The 25,404-nt window shown below is 55.4% G+C and overlaps 2 protein-coding genes across 5 annotated transcripts in view; one reads left to right on the top strand and one right to left on the bottom strand.

The window, feature by feature from the left end:
* Nucleotides 1-1,760: 1,760 nt before the first annotated feature.
* Capn12 (calpain 12) lies at nt 1,761-13,521 on the top strand. Its single transcript, XM_051207693.1, has 20 exons — nt 1,761-2,135; nt 2,511-2,580; nt 2,698-2,816; nt 2,959-3,092; nt 5,096-5,264; nt 5,804-5,878; nt 5,975-6,060; nt 6,129-6,203; nt 7,841-8,004; nt 8,080-8,315; nt 8,656-8,667; nt 8,834-9,042; nt 9,260-9,302; nt 9,380-9,439; nt 9,988-10,045; nt 10,398-10,468; nt 10,571-10,633; nt 11,405-11,483; nt 13,220-13,336; nt 13,421-13,521. Exons 1-20 carry the CDS (start codon nt 1,899-1,901, stop codon nt 13,519-13,521), a joined length of 2,178 nt encoding a protein of 725 aa, XP_051063650.1. The 5' UTR covers nt 1,761-1,898.
* Nucleotides 13,522-13,938: 417 nt separating this feature from the next.
* Nucleotides 13,939-25,404, bottom strand: part of Actn4 (actinin alpha 4) — a 64,777-nt gene continuing 53,311 nt past the window's right edge. For 2 of the 4 annotated variants that reach the window (XM_051207567.1, XM_051207566.1), the window contains exons 11-20: nt 25,033-25,180; nt 21,867-22,017; nt 19,041-19,149; nt 18,609-18,932; nt 18,385-18,519; nt 17,648-17,827; nt 16,851-16,997; nt 15,829-15,894; nt 15,224-15,382; nt 13,939-15,113 (exon numbers count right to left, since the gene is read on the bottom strand). In XM_051207567.1, coding sequence (XP_051063524.1) covers nt 14,955-15,113; nt 15,224-15,382; nt 15,829-15,894; nt 16,851-16,997; nt 17,648-17,827; nt 18,385-18,519; nt 18,609-18,932; nt 19,041-19,149; nt 21,867-22,017; nt 25,033-25,180 — 1,578 coding nt within the window. In that variant the 3' untranslated portion in view covers nt 13,939-14,954. Of the gene's footprint in view, nt 15,114-15,223; nt 15,383-15,828; nt 15,895-16,179; nt 16,261-16,850; nt 16,998-17,647; nt 17,828-18,384; nt 18,520-18,608; nt 18,933-19,040; nt 19,150-21,866; nt 22,018-25,032; nt 25,181-25,404 lie in introns of all 4 variants that reach the window. The other 2 variants (XM_051207565.1, XM_051207564.1) reach the window with 1 other exon arrangement.

Genomic DNA, 25,404 nt, shown 5'->3' with positions numbered 1-25,404 from the left:
TCATCTCCAGACCTGGCAAAAACAGAAACAAGAGGCAGGAAGGGAGGAAGAAAGACAAGCTACAGACACCCACTACTATTTGAAGAAACCGAGGCACTTGGCGCTTATGTGGCTCAGCCCAAGGCACACAGTCCTTTGTCCCACCGTTCAGCCTGCGCTGCTCTGGAATTCGGGTTTCTCGGGTCTCTTCCTCCCGAGCGCTGGAATCACGGGTGTGAAGAACACACACTTGGCTTCAGACACACAGTTCTAAGTGGCTGAAGTCTGAACCAGGTACCTGTCATGTGGGGGCCTTGTGTGATCCTGGCAACTCAACAGGAAGGAAGGTTGGATGGAAGGATGCTGAAAGCTTGAGTGACATCTCAGTGCCGCCGCTAAGGTGACTAGGTTCCTGGAAGGGTTTCTGCCTTGCCAAGGATCCTCCCACACCTGCTACTCACCTGGGGAAGGGCTCCATCATCTGGGGCACAGGTGAGCATGGTCAGTCCTGCCTGGGTGACCTTAGACCATGCCTGAGAGCTAGCAGAGCGGGAAAACACGGTCCCAAGGTGAGCGGCCGAAGCTGCATGCGGGCTACAGTGTCAAAGAGTGGAGCTGACAGGCAAGACCAGAGGTGGATGACAAAGTCAGACGCAGAAGCTGGGTGTGGTGGCACATGCCTTTGGTTCCAGGCAGGCAGATCTCTGTGAGTTCAAAGCCAGCCTGGTCTACATAGTGAAACCTTGTCTCAAAAACAAAAACAAAAACAACAAAACAAAATGAAAACAACCAAAATATCCCCCCCAAAACAACCAAATAAACATAAACAAAGACACAAGATGCATAGAGAATCAAATGAAAACCATTAGGGAACTGGCAAGTGTTGTCGCTTCTTGCCACCTCTGTGTATGTGTGTGTGTGTATGTGTGTATGTGTGTGTATGTGTGTGTGTGTATGTATATGTGTGTGTGTATGTGTGTATATGTGTATGTGTGTGTGGGGGGGGGGGCTCTGACACAAAACAAAGGGGAAAATCCAAACACAAATTGTCTCCCTGTGGACTCGCTCAAAGGCACAGTCCTTTCCTAGCACACACAAGGCCCTGGGTTTGATCCCCGGCACAGAAGGCTATATAAAACTCTCTAGCTGGGTGGTGGTGGTGGTGGTGCACGCCTTTAATGCCAGCACTAGGGAGGCAGAGGCAGGCAGATCTTTATGAGCTCGAGGGCAGCCTGGTCTACACAGCGAGTTCCAGGACAGCCAGAGCTGTTACATAGAGAGACCCTGTCTCAAAAAAACCAACCAGCCAACCAAACAAACAAAAAAGCCAAAAACCAAAATAAAACAAAAGACTCGATCTAAAACAACAAAACAGAAATGCAACACCGGTAGATCTATCGCTTGGGAACCCGAGGCAGGAGGACCGGGAGTCCAAGACTAGCCTCAGGGACTTAGTGAGACCGTGTATCTGGGGGGGGGGGCTGGGGATGCTGTTCCAGAGAGAATGCTTGCCTAGCATGCACTGCTCCCCAAGAAACAGATACGGAAACAGGGAGACTGGCTGGGGTGGAGCTGAGATGTGGCAACAGAACAAGCCCGCAGAAATACACCCCCACATTGACCTCCTTCCTGGCACTGCCGCGGTGGAGGCTGGTCCTTCTAGGTCGGCCTACCTCCCGCGGTGCTGCAGGTCATTAAACTGCTAAACTGGCCACAACTGAAGGCTCCACGCCCCAGGGAGGAAACCACTGGAGAGGCGTCCCTGTTCTCTCGCACCCAAACCTTCAATTAATATTAACAAGACAGAATGTTCCTCGCTGCCTAAAGACCCCCAACGGGGTATAAACAGAGCAGAGGCCCCGCCTCGTGACTCAGGAGGTTAAAGGGCTTGAGTCCATCTGTGAGTCCAGAGTGTCCGGATGGCGAGTGGCAACAGGAAAGTCACCATCCAGCTGGTGGAGGACGGGGCCGGGCTTGGAGCCAGAGGCCCACAGCTCTTTAAAGGCCAGAACTACGAAGCCATCCGAGCAGCCTGCCTGGATTCTGGGATCCTGTTTCGAGACCCTTGCTTTTCTGCTGGTCCTGATGCCCTTGGCTATGACAAGCTGGGACCCGACTCAGAGAAGGCCAAAGGGGTGGAATGGAAGAGGCCCCATGTAAAGTGGGGCTGAGCTGGGATCTGGAGGGGCTGAACTGGGACCTGGGTCTGAGGGAGGACTGGGCCTGGACTCCTGGGTCTGAGGGAGGAGGCTGGGCCTGGACTCCTGGGTCTGAGGGAGGAGGCTGGGCCTGGACTCCTGGGTCTGAGGGAGGAGGCTGGGCCTGGACTCCTGGGGCTGGGTGGATAGCAACAGGCTCAGCCATGAGGTTCAGGGGTGGAGGTCCAGGAAAGCAAAGCTCTACCCACAGGCCTGCCCAGGGTTGGAGGCCCTCATTACCTAGGGTACTGGGGTCAGGGGGAGCTGGCCCTGTGACTTCTTGGTTGCTCCAACCTTCCCTTTCCTTGTTTCACTGGAGTCCTCATCTTCCAGGAGTTTTGTGCCGAACCCCAGTTTATCTGTGAAGACATGAGCAGGACAGATGTGTGTCAGGGAAGCTTGGGTGAGCCCCCAGGCCCAGGACTCCACACTTTTCCCTTCTTCCCTTCATTTTCCCATCTTTGAGAGTTTGCTGGACCCTTAGTCCCTCCGTACCTCATCCGAGCCTCTCTCCTCCCAGGAAACTGCTGGCTCCTTGCGGCAGCTGCCTCCCTTACACTGTACCCCAGACTCCTGTACCGCGTGGTGCCTCCCGGACAAAGTTTCCAAGACGGCTACGCGGGGGTCTTCCATTTTCAGGTAGGGCTCAGTTCCTCTCTCCATGCCTCAGTTTCTGCCGTGATGATATTTCCCAGTGACCGTCCTTCCCTGGGGGTGGAGGTTCCAGGACTCGGGCAGGGTCTGGAAGCTGAGCCTACTTCTGCCCTGTTTTGCCCCCTAGCTCTGGCAGTTCGGCCGCTGGGTGGATGTGGTGGTTGATGACAGGCTGCCCGTGCGTGAGGGGAAGCTGATGTTTGTGCGCTCAGAACAGAGGAATGAATTCTGGGCCCCTCTGCTGGAAAAGGCCTATGCCAAGTAAGAACGCCAATCCCTGTCAGCTCTAACTCCAAATTCTGGGAACACGCCCCAAACCTGCGGAGTACTGACATGTGGGGTCCTCCAGACACACAAACGAGGACCTTAAATCAAGTCCTAGCCGCCAGGCCCTCATGCCATGACAGTCTCTAGAAGAACCATGTATCTTAATCTGTACATCATCAATTTTATTTTATACTTTATTGAGAAAAGGTCTCACACAGCCCAGTCTTTCCTGGGACTAGCTATGTAGTCAAGGAGGAAGGTGACCTGACATGCTTGCCTGTCCCTCAGGAGTGCTGGGTTACAGGTGCACACCACACCAGTCTTATGTAGTGCTGGGGGGAGGGGTGTTGAATCCAGAGCTTCATACATGCTAGGTAGGCAGGGTACTAACTGAACTTCACCCCCCAGCCTTTATTTGTTTATGGTCCGCATCTCATTATGTAGTCCACACTGGCCTCAAACTCACAATCCTCCTTGGTTGGACTCTTTCAGACATGGGTTACAGGCATGCACCACAACCCCTGGCTAATTTAGGAAGGGTGTGCAGGAGATGGAATCCATGACCTTGTTTGTGCTGAGCCACGCCCCCAGCCCCTCACTGGGGGATTCTAGGCAGGGGCTCCACCACTGAGCCACGCCCCCAGCCCCTCACTGGGGGACTCTAGGCAGGGGCTCCACCACTGAGCCACGCCCCTAGCTCCTCACTGGGGAATTCTAGGCAGGGGCTCTACCACTGAGCCACGCCCCCAGCCCCTCACTGGGGGATTCTAGGCAGGGGCTCTACCACTGAGCCACGCCCCCAGCCCCTCACTGGGGGATTCTAGGCAGGGGCTCTACCACTGAGCCACGCCCCTAGCTCCTCACTGGGGAATTCTAGGCTGATGCTCTACTACTGAGGCATACTCTCAGCCTGTGAATTTTCAAATCTTAAAGGTCTCCCTCTTTTGACATTTGCTACAAACATTCCTAGAACCCCACTGATACCCATATTGCCTAAGGATCCTGAAGTCCCATCCATCTATCAGGCTCTGGATTGCCAAATCCTTTTCCCTGAAGGGCTTTAACCTCACTTCATCTCTCCTGGTCCGTTGAGACACCCACAGCATATCCGTTCCCATCGCAGGCTCTGGAAGCCCTAACAAGTCCCCCACAGGCATTGTCTTCACAGCCTCCCAGAGCCTCGAAGGTTCATGAAAGGTTGAGAATTCTTGTACAGCTTGTTCCATGGCCTCCAGTCACATCCATCCTAGGGACCACAGATTCCCCCGTTTCATCTCTGAGTATTACAAGTTTGAGGTCAGACTGGACTACATGCATAGTAATACCATGTGTCCAAAAAAAAAAAAATTAGCTGGGCATGGTAGGGAACACCTTTATTTCTATCACTCTGAAAGCTGAGGCAGGTGGATTTCTGTGACTCTGAGGCCGGCCTGGTCTACAGAGTGAGTTCCTGGCCAGCCAAGGCTACACAATGAGACCCTGTCTCAAAAGCAAAAGGGATATGTTGGGGTTGGGGTCTGGAGGGATGGTTCAATGTTGGGGTTGGGGTCTGGAGGGATGGTTCAATGTTGGGGTTGGGGTCTGGAGGGACGGTTCAATGTTGGGGGTGGGGTCTGGAGGGATGGTTCAATGTTAGGGGTGGGGTCTGCAGGGACAGTTTAATGTTGGGGATGGGGTCTGGAGAGACAGTTCAATGTTGGGGGTGGGGTCTGCAAGGATGGTTCAATGTTGGAAGCAGTAGCTGCTCTTCTGGGTTTGAGTCCCAGTCGCAACTGTCTGTCACTTCAGTACCAGGGACCTCATGCCTCTGTGGACACTGCACATGCGTGGTCCCTAGACATACATACAGGCAAAACACCCATACATATAAAAATAAACTAACACACACACACGATATAACCGGGTGGCCCCTGGGGACTCCTCCCCTGATAGAGTCCCCAGACCTAGGGCTGAGATGTTCCTGTGTAGCTCAGACCCACCTCCACCTGCTCCAACAGGCTCCATGGCTCCTACGAGGTGATGCGAGGGGGTCACATGAACGAGGCTTTCGTGGACTTCACAGGCGGCGTGGGTGAGGTTCTCTACCTGAGGCAAAACACTCCAGGTCTCTTTGCTGCCCTCCGCCATGCACTGGCCAAGGAGTCCCTTGTGGGTGCCACTGCTCTGGTGAGAGCTAAGCCCCCATCTGAACCGCTACTAGACCCGTGTAGCCTGGGATGTGGTGGGAGGGGAGGGGACGCCGTGTTTTCTCTTCTGCTGTTGCCCCCCCAGATGCTCGCTGCTGGAGTCTAGGCCAGTGTTCTACAGACAAACCGCACCCATCCACCCCTGACTATTTTTTCAAGACAGGGTTTCTTTGTAGCTTTGTCCTGGAACTCGCTCTGTAGACCAGGCTGGTCTCGAACTCACACAGATCCTCCTGCCTCTGCCTCCACCCCTGGTTTTTACAGTTTGTCTAAGTTATCCACGCTGGGCTTGAACTTGTTAACCTCCTGCCCGGGCTTTCTGTGCAGCTGGGCTCACAGGCCCGTGACCCAGGTTCCGGCCTTCTCCCCTCCCCTCTCTGTAACCCACTGCTCATCTCAGCCTCACTGAGCGAGCGCGTCTTGGCGCAGCTCCGGGTTGAAAGCATGGAGCGGGGTTGGGAGGCTAGAGGGAGAGCCTGACCTGTGCCCCGCCCCAGCTTCCAATCCCGTCCTTCTCAGAGTGACCGGGGTGAGATCCGCACAGATGAGGGCCTGGTGAAGGGACATGCGTACTCTGTCACAGGTACTCACAAGGTGAGTCACACCCATCGCTGGGCTAGGCTGAGGGGTGTTCCCACGCCATCCTCACGGATGCCCCCACGCCACCCTCACGGATGACACTGTCTGTAGATGTCGCTGGGCTTCACCAAGGTGCGGCTGCTGCGGCTGAGGAACCCCTGGGGCCGTGTGGAGTGGTCCGGGCCCTGGAGCGACAGGTGGGATGGGCTTAGGGTGGGTGGTGGCTCAGCCCCCACGTGCCTGCATCTCACATTGGTCTCTTCAGCTGTCCACGCTGGGACATGCTCCCCTCTGAGTGGCGAGATGCTCTGCTCGTGAAAAAGGAGGATGGCGAGTTCTGGTGAGTTCTTAGGGACCCACCCTGTGGGTGGGACACGGGGCCAGAAAGGACCCAGAGAAACTCGTGGGAGGGACAGGTCATGACGCAGAGGAATAGTCCCTATCAGATGTGATCTGGGGGTCATATCTGATTTTCCAAAGTCAGGGCAGACGCAGTAGGAACAGGACTATTATGCATATGGTTTTTAGAGGGAAACCGTTGAGATTAGGTTGGCCTAGAACTCACTATGTACATCAGGATAGCCTCAGACTCTTGACACTCTTTCTCCCCAATGCTGGACTTGCAGGCATGAGCACCCATGATTAGCCCATGGAAGGAATCTGAAGGAATTTGGGGAGACACTGGTTTTGGGGGGGTTGGAAGGAGACAGAATCCTATTTGGGGTGTCTTGAGAAGGCTTAGTGACAGCCGGCAGTTGGTGGTGCATGCTTTTAGTCCCAGCACTCGGGAGGTAGAAGCAGGCAGATCTCTGTGAGTTTGAGGCCAGCCTGTCTAGAGAGAGAGAGAGAGAGAGAGAGAGAGAGAGAGAGAGGGAGGGAGGGAGGGAGGGAGGAATGACATTTGGGGGCCGTAGATATGTAATTTAAAACTATTTTCCTAGCTTTATATCATTGTGTCACGCATGAATGCATGCCATCCATGGTGGTGAAAGGACCCTCTGGGAGTCAGTTCCCTCCTTCCACTGTGGGATGCTGGGATACTCAGCTTGACAGGCTGAAGCTGGGTTTGCCTCTCACTCTTTACTCTTTGGGAGCCTGTCGTCCAGCTCCCAAATAAAAACAGAGACTTACTTTTGTTTATGAATGCCAGGCCTTAGTTTGGCTTGTTTCTAGCGAGCTTTTCTTAAATTATCCTGTCTACCTTTTGCCTCTGGGATTTTTACCTTTCTCTATTCTATATGTCTTTTACTTTGTGTGTGTGTGTGTGGGGGGTTTGTTTTGTTTTTGTTCTTTGAGACAGGGTTTCTCTGTGGCTTTGGAGGCTGTCCTGGAACTAGCTCTTGTAGACCAGGCTGGCCTTGAACTCACAGAGATCTGCCTGCTTCTACTTCCCGAGAGCTGGGATTAAAGGGGTGTGCCACCACCGCCTGGCTTTTTCTTCTTGTTCCCTGGCTGACCTCTGGGACTCCTCTCCTTTCTCCTGAAAAAGGTGCAGTCTTCCTGCTCAGCTTCCCTGGCCACACTTAGTTCCTCCCTACATCTTCCTGTCAGCTAGTTGCTGACTCAGCCTCCTGACCCCAGGTTAATTTTATGTAATCAAACAAATGTGACAGGTCTTTGCATCATTAACAAGAGCAGCAGGAACAAATTCGATACACCTTTATACAGTTAAAATAATATTCTACAACATCAGGCAACAATAGCTTCCATCTGTGCGGTATCTTCCTGGCCCCACTTCAGGATTTTCTGAAGTTAATTTGAAGATATTTGAGTGGAGTTTATGAATATCCCCAGAAGTGGGCATTTGTGAGGACTTGGATGTCTTGGCAAGGTCTCAGGGCTTCAGGGTTTCTGGAGACTGGAAGTTAATTGGCAGTATTTAAGGAACCGAGAGCTTTGTGCTAGGGGACCACTTCTGGGGTCCTTCAAGCTGGAATCTGGGATGGTCGGGCATCTCTCATGGTTGGTGCTGTCTAGGATGGAGCTTCAGGACTTCCTCACGCACTTCAACACGGTCCAGATCTGTTCACTGAGCCCTGAGGTGCTGGGCCCCAGCCCTGCTGGCGGAGGCTGGCACATCCACACCTTCCAGGGCCGCTGGGTGAGAGGTTTCAACTCCGGCGGGAGCCAGCCCAGTGCTGGTGAGTCCTGGGGGCCCCTGGGATGGGGTAGGGGCTGCAGCAGGCTGGGGACTCCACCGCTTTCTCTTTTGTCAGAAACCTTCTGGACCAATCCCCAGTTCCGGCTGACACTGCTGGAGCCTGATGAGGAAGAGGATGAAGATGATGAAGAGGGACCCTGGGGGGGTTGGGGAGCAGCAGGAGCGCGGGGCCCAGCGAGGGGAGGCCGCATCCCCAAGTGCACTGTCCTCCTGTCCCTCATCCAGCGCAACCGCCGGCGTCTGAGGGCCAAGGGCCTCACTTACCTCACTGTAGGCTTCCACGTGTTCCAGGTAAGAGGCCAAGATCAGGTTGAGGTGTGGAGGGGCAGAGGGTCACGGAGCGTCGAAAGGGGAAGGGGGTACTGGGGGTTCTGAGAGGAGCGCCATTGTTGAGAGGACTGGAGAGAGGGATTCAGGGACAAGGATAGAAAAAGGGCAGAGGGCAGGAGGTGACCAAAGGGGCAGAGAAAGCATGAGGGCATAGGTGGGAAGGAAAGCGCTGGGCAGGGGGTCAGAGTGGACCTAGGACTGAGATTAGGGTGGAGAAACATTAAGAGTCCAGAAGAAGGAGGGGTGTGAGGGGATCTGCACATTGCACGCGCCCCCCTCTCCTGGCTTTTCCTTTCTGCAGATTCCCGAGGAGGTGGGTTTCCGATGCGACCCCAGCCCCTCCCTAGGGCTTGGTCGACCATCGCCGGACGACCGGGGACTCGGGAGGTCCCGGCTAGACAGTCCGGGTGTGTGTGGGGAGGGCCGAAGGGTGGGGTGGGCAGCTCGGGCGGGAGGTGGTCATGGCGCCCCGCCCGCAGCTGCTGGGCCTCTGGGACTCCCCGCGCAGCCGCGCGCTCTTGCCGAGACTGCTGCGCGCCGACCGCTCGGTGTTCTGCGCCCGCCGCGACGTGAGCCGCCGCTGCCGCCTGCCGCCCGGCCACTACCTGGTGGTACCCAGCGCCTCCCGCGTGGGCGACGAAGCCGACTTCACACTGCGCATCTTTTCGGAACGGAGCCACACGGCAGTGTGAGCCGGCGCTCCCCGCCCCGGCCCCGCCCCGGCCCCGCCCCGGCCCCGCCCCGGCCCCGCCCCCGAGTGCGGCTCAGGGACCACAAAGCCCCGCCCTTACCTCCCCAGCCACGCCCTCCCAGGGATCTCCGCCACCCACTCTCACCCCGACAAGACCCACTGCCCTTTGACTCTGCTGAGACCCCGTGTGAACCCCCCCTCCCGTAATTTGCAGGGAGATCGATGACGTGATCAGCGCCGACCTGGAAGCCCTTGAGGTGCGGGACTGTTGTGGGCGGGAACAGGACGCAGTGGGCGGGGCTTTGGGAAGGGAATGAACTCTCCCTCCCCGCAGGTCCCCTACAAGCCCCTGGAGCTGGAGCTGGCACAGCTGTTTCTGGAGCTGGCTGGAGAGGTGAGGAGGGTTTGGGGACTGGGGGTGTCCCCCTCTCTCCCTGTGTGTGTGTGTGTGTGTTTAATCCCAAAACAAAACTGTGGAGCAGCGAACCCTCCCTGGAACAACTCTGTATCCTGTAGGGCAGGCTGGCCTTCTTCAGGTAACCCAGTGCTGGGGTTCCAGACCTGAGCTGCCGTGCTGGGCGTTGGGGAGCCTTGCTTTATTTCTATGATGCTTTCCTCTTTGTGTTCCGCGAATGCTCCACCGTCTCCCTTGCCCCAGAGCTTTGCTCCCTCTGTACCTGCTTTCTCTGGAGATTTACATTTCCTGTCAGACTCTTTCCCAAGTGCCTCTCTCCATTATCTGCCCATGGCTCCCACAATCAGTGTGTGGAGCCCTAAACTAACCATCGCTGCCCTGACCATTCTGGAGATAGACCTGCCTCCTCTAGTTGAACCTTAAGAAGACAGTCTTCGTCAGCACCATGGAGCACAGGGCCTGGCCCAGAGCGTTGGTTAACTAGATGATTGAACCAGCTGCATCACAAGTAGTTCTTTCCTGATTAGGAGGAAGAACTCGATGCGCTCCAGCTGCAGACCTTAATAAGCATCGCTCTGGAGCCTGGTGAGTTTGGCCAGGGGAGTGGGGTCCCTGCAACACCAACAGTCTATGCATGGTGTAAGGGGGAAGCCGGGGCTCAGTTTGAAGCGGCTGAGGACCACGATCGCCCAACAGTCTGCCTGATGTAAGGGGCAAGGCAGGGGGCTCAGCTTGAAGCGGCTGAGGACCACGATCGCTCACAGCCCCCTTTTCCTCCAAGAGGCAGTGTGTGCAAAGACATATAGGCCCAGGCTTGTTGGTTTTGTCAGGTGTGAACTCTGCTTCTGTTTCTATAAAATGCCCACTGCAGGTAGTTAGTCCACATACCTCTTGCAATGTTGGCTACGCGCAAGGAGTGATGGATTTCTTTTTGTAGCTAGGGTCAACACCAGGACTCCTGGAGAGATTGGGCTTAGGACTTGCGAGCAGCTTGTGCACTGTTTTGGGGTATGTGAGGAGGGGCGGGTATGGGGAGGAGGGACAGGGATGTTGGGGTTTCCCCCTGCCTTTCAGGGGGCATTGATTGTAACTAGATGTCCTCATTTGCAGCATGGGCGAAGGTTGGCCCTACACCACTTCCAGGAGCTCTGGGCCCATCTCCTGGTATGGCAGGTAAGGTGAGATGGAGAGCCGCTACCTCCTTCTAGAGCAGTGGTCCTCAATAATACTGAGACCCTTTAATGCAGTTCCTCAGGCTGTTGTGACCCCCCCAACCATAATTATTTTTGTTGCTACTTCATAACTGTAGTGTTGCTGCTGCTGTTATGAATTGTAATGTAAATATCTGATCATTCAGGATATCTGGTGTGCCCTGTAAAAGGGTCATTTGACACCCAAAGGGGTCTCAATCTACAGGTTGAGAACGGCTGCTCTAGGTACTAATGTCCTTTGGGCCACCAAATCTCCCATGCCAACTTGGGAGTGAAATGGATGTAAAGTTCTTGCCGCCCCGCTGTGGCCCTCTGAGAGCAGTAGACTGACCCAGAGCAGCTGCTGGTTCCTGCTGGAATCCCAGGTCCCTACTCAGCTCTTCCCTTGCCATGTGACTACAGGCCTGTCACCTTGCCTCCAAGGAGCCTTGCTTAGCCACCGATGGGTAACCCTTCAGGGGAGGGATAGCTGCAGGTTCCTGATCACAACCCCCAGCTTTTGAGCCCTCCCCTGAGCCTTTAGGGGCAGATGGATCTGAACTTGTTCCCAAGGGCCTGGGAGCTTGCTCCCTTGTCACAGATGCACAGAGGTCCCCAGCCAGGAGCAGGCATAGCTGGGGCCTGAGCCCAACCTGTCTTGCCTCAGAGGTCATCTCTCAGCTACTTCACTGTGAAGCGTCAATGCTCGGGGACACCAACGTGATAGACTCCCCACCCCCCCTTCACTCCCCAGGCCACATTTGACAAGTTTGATGAAGATGCCTCTGGGACAATGAACTCCTATGAGCTAAGGCTGGCACTGAATGCCGCAGGTGAGGATGAGGACCTGGGGTGGATGTTAGGACAGCAACCACCCCTCCTTGGAGACACCTCAAAGTCTTGTCTGCACCCCTCATCAGTGGCCATCCCAAGCTGGGGCTGTCCACAAGGCCCAGCATTAACTTCCTTCTGTGATGGCTCTGGGCACAAAACTCCTCTTCGAGTGACTGCTGCTGTGACACAGCTAATGCGTAAGGTGGCAAGGAGCCTGTGGAATGCCACTCACTGGACATGGAGCAAGAACACGTTTATTCTCCAAAGCCACAGAACATCCCAAAGCACCTTCCCAGGCTACTGTGTTACAGCAGAGGAAGGGCCCCACCCAAGACCCTAAGCCATGGGGAAATGTATGTCAGCGTGCCTAGGTGGGGTTACTGTTCTGGAAGACAGGTTCCTCTGTGACCTCCAAGTGGAAGGAGCCAGGGAAACTGAGGGGTTGGAACAACTGACCAGTGAGAGAGAGACTACAAGTATGAGATCTGGAGAAAGTGGTAGAGTATCCAGGAACATACATGCAAGACATGATCCCGAGGCATCAGAGCAGGCGGCTGGGGGCCAGGGTGTGGGACCCAGAGTAGACATAGGGCAGAGGGAGGGCGGGAGCTCACTGGATATCTATCCATCCATCTGCCCACTCGCTCACTGTGTCCCCAAGTACCTGGCACGTGCCAGATTGTTCCGGACACAAGGGACGTGAGTCTTCTTGGGGACACTCAGCAATTCTAACAGGTTGGCTGAGGGCTCTCAGGTCCTTCTACCCCAACTAGTCAGGTTTCCTTCAGCCCTGGGCCAGCATATCCCAGTACCCAAGGGTACACGAAGATTGGAGTGGCCTGCCTCAGGCTGCCTAGCCCTGGGCACGGTGTTGTGTGTATGGTGGTATCTGGAGTTAGAGCAAGCAAAGGTACAGTGCAAACTTGTGCAGTTATCTTTAGATGGGTGGGACTGCAGAGGCACATGGTAGCTGGGAGGCACGCCTTGAAACCTCACCATGATTCTCCAGCAGAGGAGACAGGGCCCATGGCTACACTCTAGGTGTGGTTTCAGAGGAGGGCTGCATGGCAGGGTTCTCCAGTGCTCTAGGCAGGGACAAGGTCAACCTCTGAAGGGGCCTCTTGGCTCCTTGAGAGGCAGAGGCAAGGACTGTGTGTGTGTGTGTGTGTGTGTAGTTCAGGGCAGAGCTCCTGTTCAGGGCCCAGGACCCACCCATAACACTCCAAAAAGCCAACAGAAAGGCCAGAGTCCGCTGTACAGGAAGGGTTACACTGAGTCCCACAGAAACCACAGGCCTGGAGTCCCAGCCCCTGGAAGGCAGAGGTAGGAGAATCAGTTCATGACCACCCCTGGCTACATAAAAGGAACTGGAGGCCAGGCTCTCAAACACAATGCAAAACAGAATACGGAGCTAGGAATATGGCTTAAAGTACTTGCACACTTAAGTGTGAGGGCCATAATTCGGATCCCTGTCACCCATGTGAAGGCCAGGTGGACATTGTGGCCCATCTAAATTCCCAGCAGTTGAGGGGGAGGTGACAAGTGACCCCCAGAGGAAGCTGGCTAGCTAAAACTGGCTTGAATTCTGGTCTTCAGTGAGACATTGTTTCACAGTGAAGTGTGACCGAGGAGGACTTCAGTCTTTGGCTTCCATAGGTACACGTGCCCATACATACTACACCCCCCCCCCAATTAAACAAAAAGCAACACCACAAACAACACAGCCTCCTCCTAGGCTTCCATCTGAACAACCAGCTGACCCAGGCCCTCACTAGCCGCTACCGGGACAGTCGGCTCCGCGTGGATTTTGAGCGCTTTGTGTCCTGTGCAGCCCGGCTCACCTGCATCTTCCGTGAGTGCCCCTCCTGGCTGGGTGAGGTATGGTGAAGGGTACCCCAGGGCTAATGCTGGATTCTCACCCTGCCCTCACACACAGGCCACTGCAGCCAACACCTGGATGGTGGTGAGGGGGTCGTCTGCTTGACCCACAAGCAGGTGAGTTTGCAGGAGGACAGGGTGGTTCGAGCACCACCCTGAAGCCTCTGCTTCAACGTTACCTCTTCTCTTCCTTCTATTCAGTGGTCGGAGGTGGCCACCTTCTCCTAGGGCAGAAGCCGAGGGAGGCCACCCTGCTCCCAGGTCTGAGCTGCCCTGCTTAGTGTGGAAGTGGAGAATGGGCGAGCAGCTGCCTGGAGCTGGGGTCCAGCCTACCATCGCACAGGTGCCGTGGCAATGGTCTCTTTCCCCTGGCTGTGTGGCCCTGCTGGTCTCCCAAGCACTGGGATTAAGGGCTGGAGCTCCCACACACAAGTGCCTTCTTTCCTTTTAAAGCCTGAGCGTGTGCCAGTCCCCGCTTAGAGAGGCCCACACCCACATCCGGGTACAGGGCTGGTGGGCCCTGCAAGCTCCCTGGAGTGTGAACAACGAGAGGGGGAGAAGAAGACACTAGAATCCTTCTGAAAAATATTACATGTTTTATTCTCCCATCCCCAAAGGGTGGTTTATCCAGAAACCAAGAAAATAAAAATCAATCAGAATAAACTCAAAGGGAGAAACCCGTCCACTCACTACCAGGCAGGCAGGCCAGCAGCCCGCCTCCACCTCAGGAGGTCCCCAGAGACCCCTGCCCACCGCAAGCAAGGGGAAGATCAGGAGGGGCGAGAGGGCACTGAATCAGCTATTTCTTCATTACGAGAGTGACAGAGATATGCGCCTAGATGGATATATATTTATATAATAAATCCGTAAGTTAATAAAGTAAATAGTAATTCTCTGGAAGTTTTAAACTTTTATAGGTTTTTTTTTTATTTTTAATTTTTTTTTAAAGATGTTTTTGTTTCTGTTCTATTCTTTGTGTTTTTGTTGGTTTTGGTCCTTAGAAAATCAGAGACCCAGAGCCCAGATGAAACAAGGCCAGAGGGTCTGGGGCTGGCTGCCCTACCAGCACTCAGGGCAGGGCAGAGGGGGTGAGGGCAGGGCCCTCTGCTCCTGGTAATCACAGGGGCAGGCAGGGAGGTGGGCAAAAGGAGCCACTGGCATCTGGTCCAGGGCAGCTGGGGTGCCCTCTGCTGGCTCTGCAGGGCAGGTGGTTCCTGGACAAGGCACATGGGGCTTTGGCCTGGATGTGAGAGGCCTTGAAGGGGCCTCAGGGGTAAAGGAGGGGACCCGGGATTGGAAAGGTGTCTCTGGGACACAGAGGGTGCCCAAGGGTCCATTGTCCCCTCCATATAGGTTAAAAACCCACAACACATCATATATATTTAGCATCATATATATATTTAGCAGACCAGAAGTGCTGATCTCTAAGCCTCCCTCCCCTACAAGACAGAGAGGCCTGCCTAGCCCCTCCCTGCCTGACCCTCTAGAAGGACCACAAAGAGCTCTTTGCATAGATACAGAGTCAGGGTTGGGGCAGGGCTCCTCAGCCCCTCCGGGAGGCCAAGGGAGTCTGACCAGGGTATCTGGGGGCCTCACAGGTCACTTTCCCCGTAGAGGGCTGTGGAGAAAGACTTGTAGTCGAGGGCACCAGGAGCGGCATCGGGGCCCTGGTAGGGCGCCATGCGGGCGATGCAGTACTCTGCCTGGTCAGGGGGCAGTTCTCTCCGCAGCTCCTCGGCAGTGATGAAGTTCTGGAGGCACAGGACAGACTGTGAACCACCCACCCCACCCACCGACCCAGTGCTGGGCTGGCTGAGGTTTCGGGTCCTGGCCCCCAGGGCTTCTGTAGGGTCTTGCTCACCTTGTCGCCTGCCAGGACCTTGAAGGAGGCAATGACCTGATCAGCTGTGTCTGTGTCTGTGGTCTCTCTTGACATGAAGTCAATGAAGGCTTGGAAGGTCACCAGGCCGCTATGGTTGGGGTCAACCACACTCATGATTCGGTTGAACTCAGCATCACCCTGCGGAGGGGGAAGGGAGGGGACACAGGACTTCATGGGGCTGCTTACAAATTTGGTTTTGGAAGAATGCATGGACAGAAAGGTCGTGTCATCAGCTGTTGGCCAGTCTGGCCCGAATAGTACCAGGCCTCGGGAGTCTGCCCCTAGGCCTCCCCCCAAGTTTTGGGAAACGGGTTTGGGTCCACTGTCCCAGCTCTGGTGGGTGGGGAAAGGAGAAACAGAAAGAAAGGGAGAGTTGGAAGACTGTTCCCTGGATACTTGTAGGAAGCGGGGTTTGGGGGGGTCACTGGAAGGACCCTAGCCCCTCCAGTGCAGCAGAGCAGGAGGAGGCAGGCAAGGCCGTTGCACTGGAGGGTGGAGGAGTATCCCCAGGAAGATATGGAAGCTCAGGAGGCAGTGAAGGGGCTGGGGGAGGAGCAGAGGCAGGGGAGGCAGAGGCTGCATACCAGGCTGTATCCTGTGGAGATAAGCAGAGCCCTGAAGTCATCTGAGTCCATGCTGCCTGTCTGCTTCTGCTCCCAGGACGCAGGCATAGCAGAGGCCAGGCCCAGAGGAGGCCCCATGTGCACAGTGGAGGGAGCAAGGAGACAGGAGGCCCGGAGAGACCAGGTAAGGGGGAAAGCGTCCAGAGACGTGAGAAGGCAAAAGAGCCAGGGAGGCAGCGCAGGGTGGCAGAGGAAATGGTACGAGGGAGGGAGGGAGGGAGGGAGGGAGGGAGGGAGGGAGGGAGGGAGGGAGGGAGGAGAGAAAGAAGAGCAGTTAATGCCACAGCCTGCGGGGTCCCAGGGTGCGCGTACCTGGCGGTCGTTCTCCACGTCGTAGCCCAGACTGATGAGGCAGGCTTTGAATTCCTCAGGCCCCAGTGCCCCACCATGGTCCTGCCGGGGGCCACCGAAGGCGGGCGGGTGTACCGGGGCAGTGCAGAGACCAGGCCACAGAAGTGGGAGGGGCCGGGTCACATGCAGTGGGCAGGGGAGGGCACATGGGGAAGGGAAACACACAGTTAGCGGTGATGTAGGCCAGGTGGTGGCCAGGGACGGCTGAGGCACTCGGATGTCTCCCTGGCCTGGGGGGGGGGGGGCACTAGCGTGGGCATCATGGAGGACCGAGTCTAGGGCTCAAAGATACAGGGGACCTTCAGACTGTCTGCAGGAGAGAGGCTGCACACTGATACCCACAGAAGCCGAGCAGCTGTGGTACTGGGTCAAAAGGTCAACTGGATCTGAATTTTTTAGGGATCAAGTCCGAGGTCAGACTGACAAGGATTCTGCCTGGAGGGCAGGGCCTGCCCACCTGACCTTGTATGTGCTTCCCACTATCCTAGTAGCAAGGGTCCTGTCCACCGCGTGGACAGTGGCGGATGAATGGATGGACGGATGCATGGAGAGGGTACGGTAGGAAATCACAATGGGAAGAAAGGCCACGCTACACCAGCACTGGAGAGTGGTGGGGCGGACAGAGGGCATACCTTGTCAAAGTGGTTGAAGGAGGCCCGGAACTCTTGCATCTGCTCCTGGCTGATACCCTTGGCATCTCGGGTGAGGATCTGGTTCTCCACCTCGTTGATGGTGCGGGCGATGGTGGTGAGCAGCTGCTCCCAGCCCACACGGATATGCTGAGGGAGGAACAGTGTGATGGGATGGGCAGTTGTGCTCAACAAGTTAGGTCTGGGGGAAACGGGCCTCTGTGCCTTAGCTGTGGCCAGAGAACACAGGACCCTGCTACCTCCTGGCTGCCCTTACCGACCACGTACCTCACCTACTCCATCTATGGGTCTGGCAGGGGGCAAGGGCCAAGGTGCTTAGAGTTATGCTGGTCACTGCTCAATAACTAACCCTCTGAGGGGGTGGAACCCCATGGTGGGTTGGCACAGTGGAATGTGGGACGGGACACTCAGGTTCTAGCGCTGGGGGCTGCCCAGCAGGTGGCCAGGGCTTGCTGCTCAAGTAAGGCTAAAAGTGCTAAGGCACAGGTGGGTGGGAATGTGACCCTTCCAGGCGGAGGGAACCATGTTTTTCAGATGTCTGTGTACACTAGCTTTCTGCTTTACTTTTACCCCCCCCCAGCCCCCGACAGTTGGTGTTCTGAGACAGGCAGGCCCCCCCCTCCACATACGCTACAGGTTGGCTAGAATTGCTCCTACTGGCCCTGCTTCTGCCCCTGAAGGCTGAGATTTGGGTCACTGATTATTGTGCTCAGCTTTACAAGGCTTTTAAAAGTGTAGAGCTGGGGCAGCCCTGCTGCGGGCCCCGGGCGTGGGCGCACCTCCATGGTGTAGTTGGTGTGCTTGTTGTCAAAGATGAGGGCCTCCTGGATGAGCTGGTGCTGTTGCTCCAGCAGGTCCAGGTTGGGCTTGTAGTCCACAATGCTGCACTCATACTGCTTCAGGTGGCTCAGCTGGTCCTCCAGAGTCCCGTTCATCTCGATGGAGATGCGCCCAATCTCCTGCAGGGAAGACAGCCAGGTGACCCCAGCCCTGGCTACTGCCCCTTCCCGAAGGCTTGCTGCTCCCACCCAGTCTTTGGTGACAAACAAAAGCCCCCAAAACAGAAGGCAGGCATCCGGCATCAGGACTTGGCTGCTGGCAGAACGCCCATGCCCATGGCTCCCCATTGCCGCACTCTGAAACTACTACCAACACCTGAGCCGCCATCGCGGCCCTCAGGGTTTGCAGAGATGCAAGGAGGGCACACCTGGGTAGGGGGCGGGCAGAGCTGCTACTGGCCGCCTAACAAAAGCCCTCCCATGCCTGTCAGGAGGCTCCCTAGGGACCATGTCACTCACAGCTGCTTTGCAGCCCTCACAGAGGTCTAGCAGTGCTGAGCAAAAGCACAGAAGCCGAAAGCAAGTCAGCTCCAGGCCCAGATCTGACAGCCAGGCTTTCATTTTCATCTGCACAGTCCTATGAGGTCAACTGGGCTGCTGACCAGGAAGAGCTGTGAAATCTGCAGCCCAGGTCACAGGGGCCACACCCAGCTCTCTCAGCTGACAGGTAGCCTCACCTCCATCTTGGTCTGGATCCAGGGCCCCACCACATTGGCCTGGCTGGCAAACTGGCGGCGCAGGTGCTCATTGGACTGCTGCTTGCTCTGCTCCTCCAGGAGTGCGTGGTCCCGCTTTGGCACCAGCTGCTGCACCTGTGGGGGATGGGCAACAGCAGAGGTCAGGTGACAGCTTCCCCACCTGGACACTCCAGCCCTTGCACGGTCCGATGGCCCTGGCCCACCTTCTCCCACTTGGAGTTGATGATCTGGGGGGTGACGGTGGTGTAGGGGTTGCTGCCTGACAGCTTGATGTGGTTGCTCTCGGCGATCCTTTGGGCCTCTTTGTGGATGGCCAGTATGGCCTCACGCTCCCTGTCGGCGTCCGGCAGGGTGGACTTGAACTGGTCATGGGCTGAGATCAGGCCCTCAATCTCTTCGATGGTGTGGACGATGAACATGTCCTGTAGGTCCTCCATGGCGCTCTCCATCCAGTTGTTGAAGGGTGCAGCACGCTTGGCATACTCCAGGTGCAGCTGATCGATGGTCTCTAGCTGCTTCTCTGTTTTCTACAGTGCACGGAGAGGGACGGGGACAGGGGAGGGAAGACAGGTCAGCTGCGGAGGAGACACAAGAGGGCCTCTAAAGACACCCTGTAAGGCCACACCCCTTCTCACCTCCAAGGCTTCCCTTCGACTGTGCGTCAGGGAGCCCAGGGCATCCCACTGGTCACAGATCTTCTGGCACCGTGCATTGACATTGTGGGAGTCATAGTAGTCCAGCTCGCTGTGGGGCACAGACAGTAAGGAGACCCAGCAGGTGGGCAGGGCTCTTCAGATCCCACTGTGTATCGGGGGCAGTACTGAAGAACACCCCTGCTCTGGACTCGTGCAGACAGGCGGGCGGGCAGGCAGGCAGGCGGGGCTGACTTTCCTTTCACTCTAGGCCACTCACTACAGCATGGGCACCAGGCCTGGCAGCCAGAAGGCTGGAGATCAATGTCAGTCTGCCTCCATCACTCCCCTGCCCTCATACAGCATTACTGTAAAGCCCCAGGTGGCCGGGAATTTGATTTGTAGACCTGGTTAGCTGTGAACTCAAGAGATCCAGCCGCCTCCTCCTACATTTCCTTCCTTCCTGGATTTTTAGAGACAGCGTTTCTCTGTGGCTTTGGAGCCTGTCCTGCAACTAGCTCTTGTAGACCAGGCTGTTCTCAAACTCACAGAGATCTGCCTGCCTCTGCCTCCCCAGTGCTGGAACTAAAGGCGTGTGTAGGTCAGAGGACAACCTTCAGGATTTGTTTTTTGCTGCCTACCCTGCAGCTGGGCTATAGACTTCAGGCTAGCTGGACAAGATCTTCTGGGAAGTCAGGAGTGCCACGGCTACACAACATTCAGCTTTTAGTGGGCTCAGGGGACTGAACTCTCGCTGTCAGGCTCGTGTGGCACCGGTCCTACCTCACCTAGGCCAAGATTACACACATGGACCACCATGCAGATTTCTACATGTGCTCTGGGATGCAAATGTGCCCTCATGCTTGTTGGACAAATACTTCACCAGCTGAGCAATCTGACCATGTATGCTCATGGAGGACAAGACCCCAGAATACACTCTTAAGCACTGATCATGCCTCCAGCTCTCCCTTCCTTCATCCATCCTATCATCCATCCATCCTATCATCCATCCATCCTATCATCCATCCATCCATCCATCCTATCATCCATCCATCCTATCATCCATCCATCCATCCATCCTATCATCCATCCATCCATCCATCCAGTGTGTGTGTGGAGGTCACAGGACAATTTGTGGGAGTTATCTCTTCCACCCTGTCAGTCTCAGGATCCAACTCAGGTTTCCAGGCTTAGCGGCAAATGCTTTGACCCACAGAGCCATTCTCCAGGCTCCAACTGCTCTTTCAATTTCAACAACATCTAGCAGAGACAACAGCAGGCTCACTGTGAGTTTAAGGCCTGGGCTACAGAATTTTAGGTCTTTACGAACTAAAGGCCCTGTTTCAAAATAAAACAAAGGCAAATCAGTAGTGGCACAGTGGTCCAGTTACCCCAAGTTTGACTTTCTATAGTATTAGTTACTGCTTAAAAGAACAGGAATGTCTGAGTTCATTACAAAATTATTCTAAAGTCAGGCATGGTGGCACATGCCTTTAATCCTAGCACTCATGAGGCAGACGCAGGCAGATCTCGGAGTTTGAGTTCCAGGACAGCCAGGGCTACAGAGAAATCCAGTCTGGAGAAGCAACAACCACGACCACCGAACAGGTGTACTATTATTACTGGTGCTGATCTCTTGCTGTGGTTCGTGTATGATGGGCACAGGAAACGACACAGCAGACTCGGGAGTTAGAACCACCTGTAGTTTTGTCATATGCATGGGTGCGCCCACACACACACACACACACACACACACACACACACACACACACACACACACACACACACCCCTATCCTTACTATAGATCCCAGGCACATGCATGACTGAGAAACGTTAGGCTGATATCATTCTTATTGATGGTGGCGTATGGACTGAAAGGCTGTTTCTGGAGCTGGCTGACCCTGCCTCAGGGGAATAGGCCTTATGTGGCTTGGACCTAAGTGTCGGAAGAGGAGGGTAACCGTGTCCTCCAAGTCTGTTTCAGGGCACCCCACCTGTCACTCATATGAAAGTGCCTTCTGCATTGCTTTCCTTGGTTTGAACGAGGTCTCTGGAGGGTAACCCTGGGGTACCAGACAAGGTTAAGGGTCCCAGTACCACAGTTCTGCCTCTGGTATGCAAATAAGCACCCTATAGCTAGCAGTGGTAGGAAGGAGGGAGCCAGCCCTGCTATGGCCCCACTGGCACGGGTGGGAAGGCCCTGCAGAATTGCACAAGTCTGGGGTGACTAGTGGGTGGGGGTGTCTGTGGAAAGAGCAGCTCTAGCCAAGGAGCTTATTTTGGAGCAGACAGCTATTTTGGGAGCTCCTCCAGGGCCTGGAGATTTTCCATGAAGTAATGGGCTAGGCCTCCCACTCCCTGGGTCCTTCTCCTGCTGCCGCCGGCCACTGCAACGGTAGAATAAGGGCCCCATTCACTGGCTCCTGAGGCCCAGTGTACTAACTGTATGCACAAATATATCTGACTGGGGCGGGGGAGGAAGGGATACCAGCCACTCAGAAACCCTTACAGTGAGTGTATTCTGAGCAGGGGGTGGGGGCGGAGCAGGCAGAACAAGGGGCTCACTGTACAGCACTCCCCACACACAGGAGGGGACTGGAGCGCTACCCAAATGGCAGGCAGGGGAGAGGAGGGACCCCTAGAGCCTGAGGACTCGGGACAAGCAGTCAGAGTCCGTCTCCGTGCTGGAGACCTAGGCCCCTTATGCTTCTCACGGGTGTTGAGAGTATGGGCGGGTTTCATTCTGTAAGGCCCTCCTGGCATGTGAGGAGGCAGGGGTGAGAACTGGGGATGGAAACCTAAACGGGCAGGCGATGGTGCACACATACTTGAGCTCCTGGGCGATAGCAGCGATCTGTTCCACTCGGTCCTGGTGTGCGGCCAGGTCACTCTCGAAGGCCTCGTGCTTGCGGATCAGAGCTTTGATGTCTGAGAGGGTGGCTGTCTCATAGTCCCGGTGCTTCAGCATGGCCTCCTTCCCTGCACACGTGGCAGAGAGGCACCTGAACAACAGCCCAGCAGCTACAGAGCTTATCCAAGACGGTGTGTGCACGCGTCTGGTACCACAGAGGATGGAGCCTAGAACCTCTTGGCACCTTCTTCCTTGCCCCTCGGGAGCTCTTAAGCCCAGTTATGTTCTATGAGGTTCTGTGCAGGCTTAGGGGATACTCTGATGTTTGTGGGCCTGGCACAGCCATCTTAGTGTAACTCCCATGCATTTCTTACTGATGGGAGACCCAGAGGGAAGGACAGTCGAAATGCTGCAGACACCCATTTGTGGGGGATGGAGACAGGGAGAAACCCTTGGGCTTGCAGCCAGGCCCAGTGGGATCAAGAAAGGGGCAGGCACAGAGTGTAGGCCCAGCAGCCGTGCCTGAGCCAGCTCTTTGGAGTCCACCTCCTGGGTGCTGGTCCTATCCCAATCCTGTCACCCCACCCACTTTCTCAGCACAGTGGGTGGGGCTGCCCAGACCCTTTGAAGGGAGAAAAGGGAGGAACACTGTTATTAGTTCTGGAGCCGGGCTAATTACATGCCCAGAGCAAAAGCCCAAGCAGCTGTGCTAGCAAGTGAAGGGACTACAGGGGACTGCGGGGAAAGCGAGCCGGGGAAAGCGAGCCAGGACAGCAGTCAGGCCCCCACTCCTTTCTGAAGGAGCCCTGCTTCCAAGCCTCCGGGCCACTCTCAGATCTGGCCCCAAAGCATCCGACAGACAGCTGGCACCCTTGGCCAATCGTTCATTTGTAAAACAGTGCCAGCAATAGCACCTATGTGACCTTGAGCCATGCTGAATTTTAGTGAGGTGATGGTTAAGCCGGGAAAGCAGAGTCAGTGCCTGCCAGCCCCACAGGCATGCTCAGGCTCATCTCTGCCCATCAACTGCCAGCCGCCCTAGGCCAGGGCTGGCACCGGCAGACAAGAGGTGGGCCTGGAAAACTGACTCCACAGGCCTGCCACCCCTGCCCCAGGCTGGAGGGCCTAACCACAAGGCAAGCTTGCAATTCTCTTCTCCAAACTGCTTTCTCCCAAGGGTGGGAACCAGAAATAGCAGCTGAGAGAAACTCAGGCCTCAGCTGTTTTAGTAGGGAACTGGCAAGTATGTCCTATGGGGGCAGCCATGAGATCTATATGGGGCTCATTGGTGTTTGGAAAGCGTCCACACGGGACCAGCCACTACTGAGCCCCCTCCCCCATGGCAGGCTGTGGTGTCTAGGTCCTAGCAGCGGAGATGGGCTGTAGGGCAGCCTGTCCTCGGGGTTTACAATGATTCAGAATACAGGCCGAGCTCAGAAGAATGGGCAGGTCTGCCTGGGGATTCAGAGCTGGTGGGAGAGACAGGAGGGTGTGTGAAGATGTCAACCAGCGTCAGGCCTGGCTGCAGCTGGGGCTCATGCCTAAGTCCTTCCAGTGCACGCCTGTTCCCAGGCATTCCCAAGGAAGGAGCTCTGAGAAGTCACCAGGCCCGCTGCCTCATGAAACCAGCTGACAGCCCTGTGCTGGATACTTTAGCTCATTTGGTGAGAACCACAGGGTAATCTAGGATAATCTGTCTACGTGGTGTGGGGCACAGGTGTTGTGACATTCCTTACATACTTAAGGGCTCTCACAGGAGGGCAGCAAGCACATATGCCTGAGTCCTCTCGGCAGGGCTAACCCACCTGGGAAACTACAGCGCATAGGGCCAAAGCACAGCCAAGTGGCTCAGATTCACCAGCATGTGCGGGGTATTTGGATTCTCAAGACAGGATCTCACAGTGTAGTCTAGACTACTCTGGAACCTCTATATAGCCCAGGATGACCTTGAGTTTGCAGCAATCCTCCTGCCTCAGTTTCCCAAGTACAGTAATTAAGGCATGAGTTGCTATATCTGGCTAGAGATGTGTATTGAATAAGCGAGTGAAAAAATTAAATGAGAGCCCCATTCCCTATAATGTGACATCATAGGCAAGGAAGGAGCCAGTGCCTTCACCCAGCCTAGCCTGTCTCAGCTCACCATGTCCTCTGTATCCTATACTCTCTCCTTGGCAGAGAAGGGAAAGCTGGGCTGCTTTGGACAAGACAAAAAACAAAAAACAAAAAACAAAAAAAAAAAGCAGTTTAATGTGGGCTATGCCGTTGCCTAGGTCTCCAGAGAGAGGTCTCTGCATCTGGCTACAGTTGGGGCTATATTACATGGCCACAGTGGAGGGGACTCCCTGTGACGGCCTGGTGTGGGAGAGATGGAAAACCACACAGAGCAGGAGAGGAAATGCAAACCAGCAGGGTGGCAGTGGCTAGGACAGGGAGCTTTCTTCCAGAGGGCTTTTTAAAATAATGTTTTGGCATCGGAGATCGAACCCAGGGCCACCACTGAGTGACAACTGTCTGTGAGTGTGGCATGGAGTGCTTTTACTTCCCACGGGCATTTCCTGAGGCCTTTATGTCTCCTGGGAATCTGGAATCTCAATGATGGAGTGGGTCTCAACCAGAGGCCAAGGACGTGATGGAATTCTACATCGTGAGCCAGAGCTAGGCAGCTGCAGGGCTTCTGGGAAGCAGGCTTGGGGACAGAGTGGTGACCCAGTCAGGGAGCACCATCTTCAGATCTGCAGGGGGAGCCAGGAGGCGGCTGGAGAGATACTCTCGCATCTGGGCCAATGTGGTGTGAAACCTAGTCTCAGACAGCATGGCGGGCTGAACCCAGGGCCGGGAACTATTCTTGGAAGAGACAGGGCAAGTGCGCAGGTACAGGGAAGAGAGTTGGCTGTGTTTCTGTATAATCCAGAAAGGGACTCACCTATAAGGCACCTTAGGCCAGAGCACAGAGGAAGCCCGGCCAGCAGAGGGCCTTGCTGCTTAATCCCAAAACCATAACCAAAAACCCATAACCATGCTTAACCATAAACCCAAAGCAGCATTACTGCAGTCAGGAGAGGGACTTGCAAACGCCACACAGCAGGGACTGTGTGCTTGCAGACTTCAGTGGAGGACAGGGCGAGCGGACACGGGAAGCATACCATCGGTCCAGGCCTCATGGATGGAGGCCTTCTGCCGGAATTTTTCTGCCAGGTGGTCAAGTCTCTCCAGCCTGCGGATTTCATTCAGTAGCCATTCTTCATAGCCCTTTTCGGCCTGCTCCAGGTGTTGCCAGCCATTGTTGATGTCCTATGGGGCAGGAGAGGGAGAGCAGGGCTCTCACAAGATGTTGATGGAGAGGCCTATCTGCCCCTACTTTGCAGTTCTGTCTACACGGGCCAGCATGGACTATTGCGTGCGCGTGTGTGTAATTCCTGCCCCTTCATGTATTATGACCCACTCTGACCTTTGACAGGGTGAGGAGTACCACAAGCCAACAGACTGATCTTCAAACATTACTCAGAACAGTGAAG

Source organism: Phodopus roborovskii, unplaced genomic scaffold (genome assembly GCF_943737965.1).
Source record: "Phodopus roborovskii unplaced genomic scaffold, PHOROB, whole genome shotgun sequence".
Taxonomy (NCBI): domain Eukaryota; kingdom Metazoa; phylum Chordata; class Mammalia; order Rodentia; family Cricetidae; genus Phodopus; species Phodopus roborovskii.
This window is presented reverse-complemented; position numbering and strand designations above follow the sequence as displayed.